The sequence below is a fragment of the Gopherus flavomarginatus genome, chromosome 7 (genome assembly GCF_025201925.1).
Source record: "Gopherus flavomarginatus isolate rGopFla2 chromosome 7, rGopFla2.mat.asm, whole genome shotgun sequence".
NCBI classification, from domain to species: domain Eukaryota; kingdom Metazoa; phylum Chordata; order Testudines; family Testudinidae; genus Gopherus; species Gopherus flavomarginatus.
This window is the reverse complement of record NC_066623.1, coordinates 15,692,019-15,705,480: the sequence shown is the minus strand read 5'-3', so window position 1 is coordinate 15,705,480 and position 13,462 is coordinate 15,692,019. Positions and strand designations below refer to the sequence as shown.

Below are 13,462 nucleotides of genomic sequence, written 5' to 3'. Positions count from 1 at the left end.
CTCAAACCCAAAGTCAAACCAACAAGGTGACTAATTTTTCGTCAACACAGGATGAGCCAACAATGTGATTTAGCATTGGAAGGTTATTTGCATTATCTTCAGGATTTTCTAAGTACTTGGCAAACATTTAAGATGGGCTGATCTATTTCAGACAAAGCAGTATGAGCTTTTTCACTTCAGTTAGGGGTAGACTATGCTAAATATGAAGGTATTAAATGCAGCCAGTGTTCCTACATCTGTTAATAAAACGGTAAGCAGTCTACAACTTTCACTTAAAATTCCTTTAAAAGCCTATCAGTGGGGTCAGAGAGGCAAAGCCAGCCCTTTCCATATCCATCTCGCTCCTTGAAGATTCAGGCCTCCGAGCACAGTGATAGTTATCACAAAGGCAATATGCATTCAGAGAAAAGAATTTCACTCCGTCTTCCTGCTGCAGATATGCCATGCACGTTCTCAGTCAGCAGCCGCCCAAGGAACAACGTGGCAGTAGATCTAGACAAAGGGTAAATAAGCCAAAGGGGAAAAGCAATTGGAACTAGCTGTTTAGCCTGAGAAAGGTGAAGCCTTTTTAGCATACCCTGGCAGAGCCTATGCTGACACCGCCCATAAAAGAAAATAGATGTTCCGCTTACTTTTGAGAGACAAGCTGGAAAAAGAAAAACTTTGGGTATAAATATAGCTCTACAACAGCCATTACAGACAAGAAATTATCTAAATATACCCTAGTGGAAACCTCTCTCAGGTATAAAGATGATTTATTTTACAGGGACCATCCCTGAACTGAGAACCAGTTCTGGTCTGTGTTGGTAACACCCCTATTTAATATATCCCAGTGGCCAATGAATTAAACCCCTCATACAAGAGCCAGATAAATAGAACCATTATTGTGTAATCAATCATTTTCACAACAGGGCAGTGGTTCCTAAACTTTTGAGGGTCACATCCCCCTTACAGCTGTCCATGGCCCCCCTGGAGCCATGCCTTGGGAGAGGGGGGAAACGCTGACAGGAGTAAGGGGGCAGAGGCTGAGGGCAGAGCTGCAGCTGGGCCTGTGGCCAGGTGTGGCTCCGTTCCCAGCCCTGTCCCCAGCTGGGAATGGAACCACAGCCAGCAGCCGAGGCTGTTGCAGGGTTGGGAGCAGAGCCATGTGGAGGCTAGGGATGGGGCCAGGGATGCAGCCTGGGGTGGAAGCAGAGCTCACCTCTCTCTCCCTGAAGACAACACTGCATCAGTTACACTCAGTGTGTCTGGAATGTCTTTAATGGCAATAAAGGCTAGACACTCTTAAAATGAAAACTTAGGTTCTGCAGAATTCAAAAGCTGTTAGGGAGCCTCAGTTGTATCAAGTGTGTGAAACAAGGCCAACAGGCTGATCTAAAGCAGTCAAAGACAAGAATTCCACACAATGCTGCAGGATAGGAACTAAGATTTATTGAACAAGCTTTTGCAGCCTGCTATTATAAATATCCTTTTGTGTATATGTGAACAAGATTAGAAACAAGGAAGGGACACTGCCATTAATACACTGCGGTCTCCGTATTAGCTGTATTACTCATCATTTTCAAAGTCAGCAGGGTTCTTCCTTTTCAGTCGCTCAAATTCTTGGTTCCCCCATGTGTAAACAACATAGGCCACCACAAAAGCTTAAACAAAACAAACAAAAAAGCAGTGACCATCTACAAGTTACATTACATTAGATACATGAACATTTCTTGCATTATGCTATATTGATCAGAGTCCTGGGATAGACTGTGGAAGTGTCACTGTAGAGATCACCATGTTTTAAGGCGGTTCCTTTGGATTTTTAAAGCCCTCTCCAATACAGGTAGGAGTTAAGCACCTAAAAATCATCCTGATGAGTATTTGCACTCTGCCATCATCCTATTATGGATGCCTAGATTTGCAGGCAATCCTATGTGTACTAAGGATGGCCCTATGATGTATGAAGAATTCCTCCTGACAGCTCTTACCCCATTCCTCTGAACTTAAATCCACCCATGACAGCTGCTGGCTCCATATCTAGAACATTTTCTCTTTCATCTCCCTTTATGTAGCATACCTGCTCCACAAATTGTCTCATGCATTTGTAGTTTTGATGATGATTTCATTCCCTGAATTTGTTTAAGATCTTCTTATAAAAGTTTTAACATGAAATTCCATGCTTGTGGGCAGGGGAAGATTATAAGCTTTTTAAAAATATCAAAGATCTGAAATATAGATGCAGAAATGACACCAATCAGCATCTTTAACTTAACTCTGCTGTTAGTGAATGCAGTACATATGGTACACAAGGCAGTTCAGAAGTTTAAACAATTCACTCAAGCAAAGGAATTAGGACTTACGAGGAGCTACCCTGAAGACCTGTGAACGAAATCGCCTCCATAGATTTGGAATTCCTTTGGTGAAGTAGTTAGGGAATGCCTTCTGCTCGAATGGAGACAAGCTATAAGTGATCACATGCCTCACTCTTTCCAAGTTTCCAAAATGGCGACCCATTTTTAATTGCCTGTACTGCAAAAGCAAAGTACTAGTTACTATAGAGAGAGACTGATTGTAAACACAATATTCCTCAGGGTGGATCCAAATTGATGATTTGTATGATAAAAAAATTGGATTTTTAACATTTAAAAATAGTTTTTCTTCTCAAAAATAAATTCATTTAAAACAAAATCTGAACTTAATACAAAATATGTTAAGGCCTAAACTTACTATTATCTCTTAAAACATTTAAATAAAAATTTGCTGCACTCACAAGCCTCTGTCCAAAACTCTTGAGTTACAGGATGCTTTTTAATATAAAGAATCAGTGAATGAAATTCCAAGTTATGAGATCACGCTTTATAAATACAGCACAATAGGTCGTGTACTGTATTAAAAGGCTTGATCCTGTGGCAGACTTAGAGATGGTGTTACTGAGCAAGTGACTGGCGAAGTCATCACAAGCATTTGGACCCAGCCTGAGTCCAGGAGACACCATCGTGTAGACACCATCACTAGGTTGCAAAAAGTTGCACCAAACATACCGTAAAGGCTCTACTTACGTTGAAAGTCAACATGTTTGGAGGATTATAGCTCCCAATGAGAATGCACCTGCTCTACAGAATGTCTGAGGGGCGCATGGAAACGCTGATTAAAATCAGTGATTTCAATCGAGGCTTTCCAAGGGGTGATTTGAACCAAGGCACCTGGGTGGGGCTGAGCCGCGCAGAGAGGACGCTACGCGGTGTTACTTCAACTTCCACCCCCGAGTCAAACTTCAGCGCCCCTGGGGACCAGGCCGGCCGGGTTACGGGGTCTGGCTGGGAGGGGCGGAGGGAGCCACGCCGGCGTGAGGAGTAACTGACTGGGGGGAGACCTGCCCGCCGCGAACGGCCCGCTCAGCCCTACGGCCCCGCCTGCAGGCCCTGGGAGCCGCGCCGCGCTCACCCGCGGCGGAGGAACGACTGGCCCCGGCCGCTCCGCTCTCACCCGGACGCCCGGAGGTCACGTCTTTGTGGTCCTGCCAGCGCCCCCTTTCCGCTTCCGGGTTCACCGCCCGGCCTGGCCCCGCCTCCCGAGGTAGGGGCGGAGAGGACGGGCAGGCGGCAGCGCCCCCTGCAGGCTGGGAGGGCGGGACCTCTACGCGAGTCCCCGCTGTGGTTCCTCTGTTCCCCCACCAGCGCTGCGGGGTCTCCAGGGTCCCTCTGCCTCCCACCATTCCTGTAGGGTCTCCAGGGTCCCATTGTCCCCCCTTCCCCCGCAGGGTCTCCAGGGGCAGGGATCCCCTCCCCCCACTGCCCCCGTGGGGGTCTCCATGGTCCCTCTGCCCCGCACTATTCCTGTAGGGTCTCCAGGGTCCCACTGTCCCCCCTTCCCCCGCGGGCTCTCCAGGGGCAGGGTTCCCTTGCCCCCACTGCCCCCATGGGGGTCTCCATGGTCCCTCTGCCCCGCACTATTCCTGTGCGGTCTCCAGGGTCCTTCTACCCCTCTGCTACTGAACCCGCAGGGTCTCCATGGTCTCCGCCCCCCCCCCACTACCTCTGCAGGGTCTCCAGGGTCCTTCTGCCCCCTACTATTCCCACGGGTCACCATAGTCTCGTCCCTGCCCCCATGGGGGTCTCCATGGTCCCTCTGCCCCCCACTTATTCCTGTGGGGTCTCCAGAGTCCTCCTGTCCCCCACCGTCAGCATAGTCTTGTCCCTCCCCACTACTCCCATGGGGTCTCATAGTCTCTGCCCCCCTCAATACCCCACAGGGTCTACCAGGGTCCCTCTGCCCCACCCTCACTGCCCTCCCCCATTGGGAGCTACTCCCACACACAGTCTCTATGGTACTATCCTCATCCCCAAGGAATAACCTCTCCTGAGGCTACTCTGCCCCTCCCCCCATCTCTCAGTGAATTAATTATTTTTGCTATTTGTAGAGAGCAGTCAGGGATGTGGGGTGACCATGCTGGGGACTTTAGCACCATACTGAGGTCAAGGTACTAGGCCCCTCTCCTGCTCCAGATAGGTCATACTGATCCATGCATTTGGGGGGTGGGGGTGTACAGGAATAGCACCTGCTGCTACTACAGCCAATTGGTTAATTAACCTGGTAGCCCCAGAACCTTATCTTGCATTTGACACAGGTCTTGTTCATTCAGCCTACTTTTGCTTGTTTTATGGGAGTTTCATAGAATCATAGATTATTAGAGTTGGAAGGGACCTCAGGAGATCATCTAGTCCAACCCCCTTCTCAAAGCAGGACCAATCCCCAACTAAATCCCCAAATGGCCCCCTCAGGGATTGAACTCACAACCCTGGGTTGAGCAGACCAATGCTCAAACCACTGAGCTGTTTCCTGAATTTCTTCCTTAATTGGAGGGTAAAGTTTCTTGTGTCTTCCAAATGCTTCCTTCCTACCACAAAGGCCCTGCATCATCTTCACTAAGAAGTTTGTCAACACCACATGATTCATCCAGAAAGATTGTTGCTGGCCCAGGCACCGAGGATGGAAGAACCAGTCTGATGAGCAGGACAGTGAAAATAGCCAAGTATAAGAATCAAGCTTGTTTGTCTTACATGACAGCATATTGTACTGCTACTGAAGAGTCATACTGGCCAGAGATTGGAGTTTACAGTCAAAATTCATACCAGTCTGAAATTGTGTGCAAAGTACTTTGTTGATTTATTGTAGTCTTGAGAGGTCAGTAAATAGAATCCAGGGGTATATTGGCATACACATTTTCTAATCGTTAAAATTTATGTTAGGGCTGAATGTTATAGTTATTTATATATATAAAGTTTTCATTTCAGTTAGTAAAATCTGAGGTTGCTCAGCTTTCCTGTCTCAATCTGTAACATGAACAGTTGCAAGGATCAGGCTGGAATTCTCCATCCTAGCAGCTACACCATTGCACAATTAGGACTTGCTCCTATCATCTTTTATTTGCCCAACTCAGCCCAGTAACTTCACACACACAAGAGTCTACAGCATCAGGCTCTTTACTAGCTGTATTATGAAGGTTTGTTTAAGTCATCCTATAAAACATCAGATTGTCCACTTTGGCAAGTAGGATACCTCAGGAGGCCATAGCTGTGTCAAGCTTTACGTAAACACTGTAGTTTATCACTAGGATTTTGCAAGACTTTTTTACATTATGTTGTCATAAACAGATAGCTAAGGGTTAATGTCTCTTTCACCTGAAGCACCTGACCAGAGGACCAATCAGGAAACCGAATTTTTTCAACTTTGGGTGGAGGGATTTGAGTGTCTTTGTCTTTGTTTTCTGGCTGCCTGCTTGCTCTGAGCTTTGGAGAAGTAGTTCTACTTTCTAGTCTTCTGTTTCTAAGTGTAAGGACAAAGAGATCAGATAGTAAGTTATATGGTTTCTTTTCTTTGGTATTTGCATGAATATAAGTGCTGGAGTGCTTTGATTTGTATTCTTTTTGAATAAGGCTGTTTATTCAATATTCTTTTAAGCAATTGACCCTGTGTTGTATCATCTTAATACAGAGAAAACATTTGTACTTATTTTTCTTTCTTTTTATATAAAGCTTTCTTTTAAGACCTGTTGGAGTTTTTTCTTTACTTCAGGGAAATTGAGTCTGTACTCACCAGGGAATTGGTGGGAGGAAGAAATCAAGGGGAGATTTGTGTGTTGGATTGCTAGCCTGACTTTGCATTCCCTCTGGGGGAATAGGAAAGTACTTTTTGCTTCCAGGACTGGAAACAGAGAGGGGGAGTCACTCTGTGTAGTTTCACAGAGCTTATGTCTGTGTATCTCTCCAGGAGCATCTGGAGGGGGGAAGGGAAAAAGGATTATTTCCCTTTGTTGTGAGACTCAAGGGATTTGGGTCTTGGGGTCCCCAGGGAAGGTTTTTCAGAGGGACCAGAGTGCCCCAAAACACTCTAATTTTTTGGGTGGTGGCAGCAGGTACCAGGTCCAAGCTGGTAACTAAGCTTGGAGGTTTTCATGCTAACCCCCATATTTTGGACGCTAAGGTCCAAATCTGGGACTAAGGTTATTACATATGTGTAGTGAAGAGGTAAAGTAAGGATCTTTAATTCACTACATAGAGTCAAATTCCTCTCTCAACTTGATTAAATCACTTCATCTGTTTGGGCCTGTTTTCCCATCTACAGCATGTGGATTAGTGTTACAGTAGCACCTGGGAGCCTCACTCAGAAACCAGGACAGCATTGTCATGGGCACTGTCAAAACATATAGAAAGACATTCCTGCCCAGAAGAGTTTATAATCTCAGTAATACTTCCTTGAGAGGCTGTGCTGTGAAGTGCTGTAAAAGCCTCAGGTTAAAGACAGCTGAACAGTCCATATTTCTTAAGTTCTCAATGTACAACAGTTGGTTAGTTTTCCAGAAAGACACTCATGATTATAGTAAGTACACACATGGAACATGTCTTGCCTTGGTGTAGTCTCTAGGTAGTTACCATTTTCTCTCCCATGTCCATAAAAATCACATGCACCTCATGCTTTAGATTTGGAACTGCACAGCTCCCAGCACAAAATTTACTGCTCTAGCTCACTCTGTCACAGCACTGAGATCTATCTGGCCGGATTCTAAAACACAGATTTTAGAGTATTTTTATGGTAAAAAGAGTTTCTTTATAGTTAATGATTGTCATTTTAAACAGCTACTTTTAAGGAGCAAGCTTTGAGCTAGAAAGGCATTGTGGAACCACACCAGATGAAAGGGGGATACAGGAGCAAATAAAAAAAATCTGTTCTAAATCTTAAAATGACTTCAAACTAATCTTGTGTGCAGTAGCTGCTTGTCTAGAGCTCTTGGGGCAGGTTTCCATTACAGAGTATGTTCACAGCAGAAGTTCATGGGAATAGATACTTAGAATAGTAGCAGGACCAGAGATTTAGCTCTGGAGATCCACAGGAGTAGGGAACATTAAGTTATTTGATATTCTGAACTTTAATTTTAAATCAATTAAGCCTGGCCTTTTTTGAGGGAGAGTATTCAGGTTTAGGAATACCAATGCATACCATAGAACCTCAGAGTTATGAACGCCTCGGGAATGGTGGTTTGTATCTGCAATGTTTAACTCTGAACACCACATTATGGTTCTTTTGAAGTTTACTACCAAACATTGACTTAATTCAACTTTGAAACTTTACTAGGCAGAAGAAAAATGGTGCTTTTAACCATCTTAATTTAAAATGAAACGAGCACAGAAAAATTTCTTCACCTTATCAATTCTCTTTTTTTTTTTCTAAACTTTCCCTTATTTTAGTTTAACAATGTACTTGCTTTGTCTCTGCTACTGCCTGATTGCATACTTCTGGTTCCACATGAGGTGTGTAATGACTGGTCAGTTCATAACTCTACTGTATTTAAGTAACATTTAACTTCAGCAGAAAGTGACTAAATTGTTTTTTTTTTAAATGTTCTTTTCAAGCAGGATGCTGTATATTTAAAATCATACCAAGTATGGTTTTACTTCTAAAGTTTAGTTCATAGTCTGAATAGTTATTTCTTGTTCATAGCTGGCCATAACAGAAAAGCAGCAGCATTAAAAAAGTTACTAAATGCCAGTTTTAAATAACCCATTAGTAAGGGAGTGATTTTTCCTGCTAACTGTAGAAACAATTCTCTTAAAATGTTTGAATGAGAATATTACTAGTTACTGCCCAGAAATGTAGTTAGACTTCCTGATACAAAATTAGGATGTCTCCAGATAAATAGTATATTCACTTACCAACCTCTAAAAAGCCTTAGTTTGACAAAACAGGTTGTCCATTTATCAGAGATAACCTTGAATTTTGTCATAGAAAAAGGAGAGGGAACTGGTTTGAGTCATTAAAAGCATACTTAAAAATTGAGTGATTGAGAAAGTCAGAAATACTAAAGCCTCCTTCTGTGCTCAGACACTTGCCAAAAATATAAAGTGTCTTTTGGATGCAAGCAAGACAGAACAAGAACCACACCAATGACATGACTTGACAGGCATTTATTCCCCTTATTTTTATCCATAGCATTAAAGCTTACAATAGAATTATATCTTTGATAAAAGTGTACAGGATTTCAGTTATGGATTATTTCTCCATATAAAAGGAAATTAAATAAAGTTTCCTTAAATTTCTAATTTCATATTTCCAATTAGTTACACGGGGCTACAAAAATAAGTGATGCCATTATGCAGATACCTGCCACTGACTCCATGCTAAATTGTTAGCATATCTATTTAATAGAAGTTGCTTACACTTATGACATTCAGTTGGTCAAGACTACAGATGGCTTAGAGTATTGGAAAAATATTCTGAAATAAGTAGCAGTAAAGTGGTGTTTAAATGTTACCGACAAGTACATTTAGTAGCTATCATATCTTCATATTCTTTGTAGACTATAGAACCATCAGGCTCTATTGTCAAGACACTCAAGGGGCTATATTCAGCAGGAATGCAAGAAGGCCTTGGAACAGAGGAGTCCAATTTCTCATATATGATGTTCTGTACCATTGTATGGACAGGAGACCCATAACGATGCCCAACCACCCTTGGGCAGTCACCTTTGCAATATTGAGGGCTGTATCTGTGTGGTGCTATTATCCATTTGTCCCACTTCAGTTGGCTAAAACTTAGTCGGAAGTTGTGAAGCTCACATTCATTTTGAGGAAACAGGAATTGTTTGAAGTATTCACTCAAATTATAAGTTGGAGCAGATGGGTTCTCTTTCACATCTTCATCTCTTCGGTGGCGAGATGCCCTTTTATACTGCATATTTTCTGTTCCCATTTCTTCCAAGGAATCTGCAAGTGGATTATTTCTCCATCTGGACCACATTGGATTTTTCCTTCTATGCCACCTGCGATAAGCTTGCTCACTGGTGTCATTTAGGTACAAGAGAAGAGAAGGGGGCACCAATGCCATATTAAAGGAATTTCCCAGGTTAGAGTTGTGGTGTTGATCATCTTTCAGACAAGTGAAATTCACAGCTATATGGATACTCCTCTTGTTAGAGGCAATTAGAGGCTGAAGAAAAGAGGTCACATCAATCTCAATCCATTTGTGTCTTCTGAGTTCAAAGTGCAGATTAAAAGTAATTGGCTGAAGTACATTAGGACACACTTGACCAGAAGGATCATTTTCCTTAACAGCTACGTGGCACGTGCATGTAATGGCAGAAGAACTAAAAACTGATCTGTCAAAGGAATAGAGCAAGACAGACTTGAGTAAATGCTCCAGCGCAGTAACACGATCCAGATTGAAAAGCAGATCCACTGAGTGAAGGTCTTCTGAAAAAGAAAACAGATCTCTGTAGAGATTAAACAGTTTTCAATAGCACTTAATGTGCATAATCAAAACAGAAATAAGTCATTAAAGGGGGAAAATAATTTAGACCTCAAAATTCAATTGAACTTAAATGTGGTAGCCTGGCAGGGGATCTTCCCAATAAGATTCCAAAATCTTATTACTCTAAAGAAAATGCATCAATTTGTCAAAACAAAAAACCCCACACAACACACCACAACTAAACAAATTAACATTTTGGAGGAGCTAACAAATGATGGCTTGACCTGCTGGCTCCACACATTGTTCACACAGTTGTGCCAACACTCGTGATACTTCATAAAAAAGGGGGCTGGCAACAATCTGTTTCTGTTAGGTTAAGGAAGGAAGAATTGCAAAACTGAATAGGATAGCAATGGCAAAGAAAAAGAGATCTTTGCAGGCTTTTAAGTAGTATTAGAAACTAGTGGGTGAGGAGGAAGCTATATAAACAAGATGTTGACAATATCCTTCCTTAGTGTCAGTCACAGGGAGACAGGAATTGCCTACTGAGTTAGAACTCTGGTTTATAGGGGTAATATTCCTCTGAAGGGTCTCTGATCCTGACCTGGCAACTCTCTGAAAGACTGTGCAAGAAACCCTGAAATAAGTAGATGTGAGAAGATCTACCTCCATGAAAGTCATCTTAACCTGTTGTAGCTAACCCCTTGGCTTTGGGGTTTTATAACCCTTCCAATTTTTTCTTCATTAACTACAAACAACGCTGGATATTCTTGTTCATATAGCTATCCAATCCCTCTCTGACTTTTGCTAAATTCTTGACCTCCATGACATCTTGTAATAACGAGCGTTGCAGTCTGGTTATGCATTGCATATAAAAGTATTTCCTGTGTCAGCTTTGAATTTGCCATCTTTCAATTTCATTGACTGTGTCCTTGTATTATGAAACAGGGAGGACAGATGCTCCTGATCTATATTTTCTATACCATTTGTTATTTAATACTTTTATCATGTTCCCCTTTTATTTATCTGCTTTCTAAGATAAAGAATTCCAGTTGTTTCATTTGGAGCATTTTTCCATGCTACTAATCATTGTTAGCCTTCTCTGAACCTCCTCTAATTCTGCAACCTTATTTATTGAGATAGAATATTATACAGTACTGGTATCCCTAAGTGAGGGCTTTACCGATTTAATGTAGCTGCTCATATTTCATATTATTCTCTATTCCACTAAAACCTAAAATGGTTTGCTTTTTTGAGTATAGCTGCACATTGAGATTGAGAGTTATTCAGGTGGCTAAACTTGAACTCACTATAATAACATAGAAGACATCTTAAAAAGGAGACACACCCATAATTAGTTTTTGCTTTTAAGCATTACAATACCATGCTACACAGGGGATTTGATAGCAATGTACCTAAAACAATAGTTTGGCTGCAGTTTGAGACAGGTCATAATAATAAATATCACTTATTAAATCTCATCTTACAGAACACTCTGCCTTAAAATATAATGTGAAGATTCACATCTGTAGCCACACTTTTTTTTTAAATGGCTGGAGAAACCCTGAGTCAGAGTTGCAGTAACATGTCCACAGCCATATATGTAGGATTAGAAGTCAAGAATTGCTGGTTGCCAGTCTTGCAATCTGACCACCTCTTTCAACCCACCCCACCCCATCGTTTTCTCCTTGAAGCTTCCCAGCTGCATCAGTTTGTCAGCTCTGAAATTAACTCATCAGAAGTCATGCTTTCCAAATATGGATATTCATAAAGTGGGGGAAAGGGAGTGGTTCTTCACTGTTAGAAACTACAGTGGAAACAGTGGACTAATGTGGAAAAGTCCTCTTGTAATGGGATCCCAACACATCATTAATAAGATCTCATTACTGAGGCAGATTTTGCTGACTGTAAAATGCAGAATCTAAAAGTCAGTAAAAGGACAAAAGACATCCAACAGATTTTAATTATTTCTTTTTTCCTACTTTACTCAAGATAGCTTTAGAGGTGGGTATTATGTAGGGTCAAAGGCTTAAATTATGGAGAAGCCTGGCCTAAACACCCTTTAAGGAGAGGCAGATTATGGAAAAACCCATCAACACAAGGGAAGAGTCATTCAGTAGATTTAACAGTTATACCTCTGTAGAGAATAGAAATGTCTTTAGGCTACCCCATTGAAGGAAAGGGGGAAAAAGCTTCTTAATTACCCCTCCCCTCAAACACAGGCCTTTCCTCACCTACCTTTTATTTGGTCCTTGGGGTGGTGCTTGCACTCAGCACATGGAGTGAGGAGCCAGACAGTGTTGTAGAGGTGACTTTTGTTGGCTTTTGGGATCCCTTCTTTTGTGGCAGACATCTTATATAGCCGCTTCATATACCTAAGGGCTCTGGAATCTGGTTGGAGTCTTGGGGACTCACCTTCCCAACTGTGAGGTCTCTGGTCAGACAGTACCTTGAGAAGGGGTGGCAGGAGGGCATAGCCATTTCTTACACCTGGTGGCAGTAGCAACACTGGAGGTAGCACAGGGGACTCATCCTCAGGAACAAGCAACAACTCAGGGGTCCTCTCAGACACTGCCTCATCCCTAGAGCTGGGGGAACACAGAGCAACAGAAGAAAGTAACCTGACAGAGTAATAGAAACAGATGAAGATTCTCCAGGGAATTACCATGATGCTAGAGGTCATAGCAGAAAAACCCTATCCCCATGACAGGTTATATTACAGAAGAGAAAAAGAACCAACCCTGGCCTCTTAAATATATTTCAGGTGTGAGTGGGAAGGAAGCATGTCTCTGATTACACCAGAGGGAGAGACCTACAGCTGGGGAGTGAATCCAAGTGGCCATTTGAGTTCAGGCTAGAATCTTTGCACATGTAGGCAAACAAGTGCTTCACTCTCACAACTTACCCACTTTCACATGGAAGCCATTATTGATTATAGAAAGGTGCTAATTAATTAGCATGTTCATCCTCTCTAGCTTCCAGAAGGGACCACAAGAAATGATGGCTGAATAATACTTATTCTGGCTGGTTGTAGTTACTGTCCCAAAGCAACTTGTGATTCTAACATAGCTGTGTCATTCAGACATGTTTTTACCACAATAATGATGCTCACCCCAAGGTAACTGTTAAAAAAAATCTCCATGATAATCTTTTAATGAGCTGGTAAGAAAAAGGTTCCTGCAGAAAGACTGAAATTGGGTTTCTTACAGTACCACAGCTGAGATAACGGGGAATAAGAGGAGAAGAAGAAGGAAATAGAGGGAAAGGTTCAGAGTAACTGGGTGAAACAGGAAACAAGAGTCCTTCATGAATAATTCTTTAATTTGAAATCTGATGTTTAGCTGCTCTGGTACACTCTGGGCATGGTATGAATGCCTTCTATAGGTAGATCTCTCTGGTGAGCTAAGTAGTGATAGTATACTAGTAACGAGAGGGACTAAAAGTGGCCACACTGTGTTCAAAGCATAGATCTAGAAATGGCTGAATTCCTATCCCTACTCACCCTGTTAACTTCTTGTGTGATCTTTGGCATTTAGGGTGGGATGCACATTGCACAAGGGTATTTAGATACCTTATTCCTGTTTCTAGGCACCACTGTGGTCCACAAACCTCACTCAGCTTCTGCCTAACCCAATTGGCACCCAAACTCAGTGCCAACGTTATTTCCTGTTGGCATGTACAGCCTCACTCTGGGCACCTGAGCTTGTGCACTACTGCCTTGTGATAGGTATCAAGA

At 42.4% G+C, this 13,462-nt stretch overlaps 2 protein-coding genes across 2 annotated transcripts; both read right to left on the bottom strand.

The window, feature by feature from the left end:
* Window positions 1-1,409: 1,409 nt before the first annotated feature.
* LOC127055667 (cytochrome b-c1 complex subunit 8) lies at window positions 1,410-2,554 on the bottom strand. Its single transcript, XM_050962898.1, has 2 exons — window positions 2,343-2,554; window positions 1,410-1,643 (listed from the first exon to the last, which is right to left on the bottom strand). Exons 1-2 carry the CDS (start codon window positions 2,494-2,496, stop codon window positions 1,549-1,551), a joined length of 249 nt encoding a protein of 82 aa, XP_050818855.1. The 5' UTR covers window positions 2,497-2,554; the 3' UTR covers window positions 1,410-1,548.
* Window positions 2,555-8,787: 6,233 nt separating this feature from the next.
* GDF9 (growth differentiation factor 9) lies at window positions 8,788-12,409 on the bottom strand. The gene is made up of 2 exons (XM_050962741.1): window positions 11,965-12,409; window positions 8,788-9,728 (listed from the first exon to the last, which is right to left on the bottom strand). The coding sequence occupies exons 1-2, from the start codon at window positions 12,407-12,409 to the stop codon at window positions 8,788-8,790; spliced, it is 1,386 nt and encodes a 461-aa protein (XP_050818698.1).
* Between the last annotated feature and the right edge of the window lie 1,053 nt (window positions 12,410-13,462).

Bases quoted from the DNA above. Each gene is read 5' to 3' on its own strand.
- GDF9 (XM_050962741.1), bottom strand. From the start codon at position 12,409: ATGACCTCTAGCATCATGGTAATTCCCTGGAGAATCTTCATCTGTTTC. The intron at 9,729-11,964 runs GTAGGTGAGGAA...TTTCTTTTTCAG, and splicing joins CCCCAAGGACCAAATAAAAG to AAGACCTTCACTCAGTGGAT.
- LOC127055667 (XM_050962898.1), bottom strand. From the start codon at position 2,496: ATGGGTCGCCATTTTGGAAACTTGGAAAGAGTGAGGCATGTGATCACT. The intron at 1,644-2,342 runs GTAAGTCCTAAT...GTTTTGTTTAAG, and splicing joins GGTCTTCAGGGTAGCTCCTC to CTTTTGTGGTGGCCTATGTT.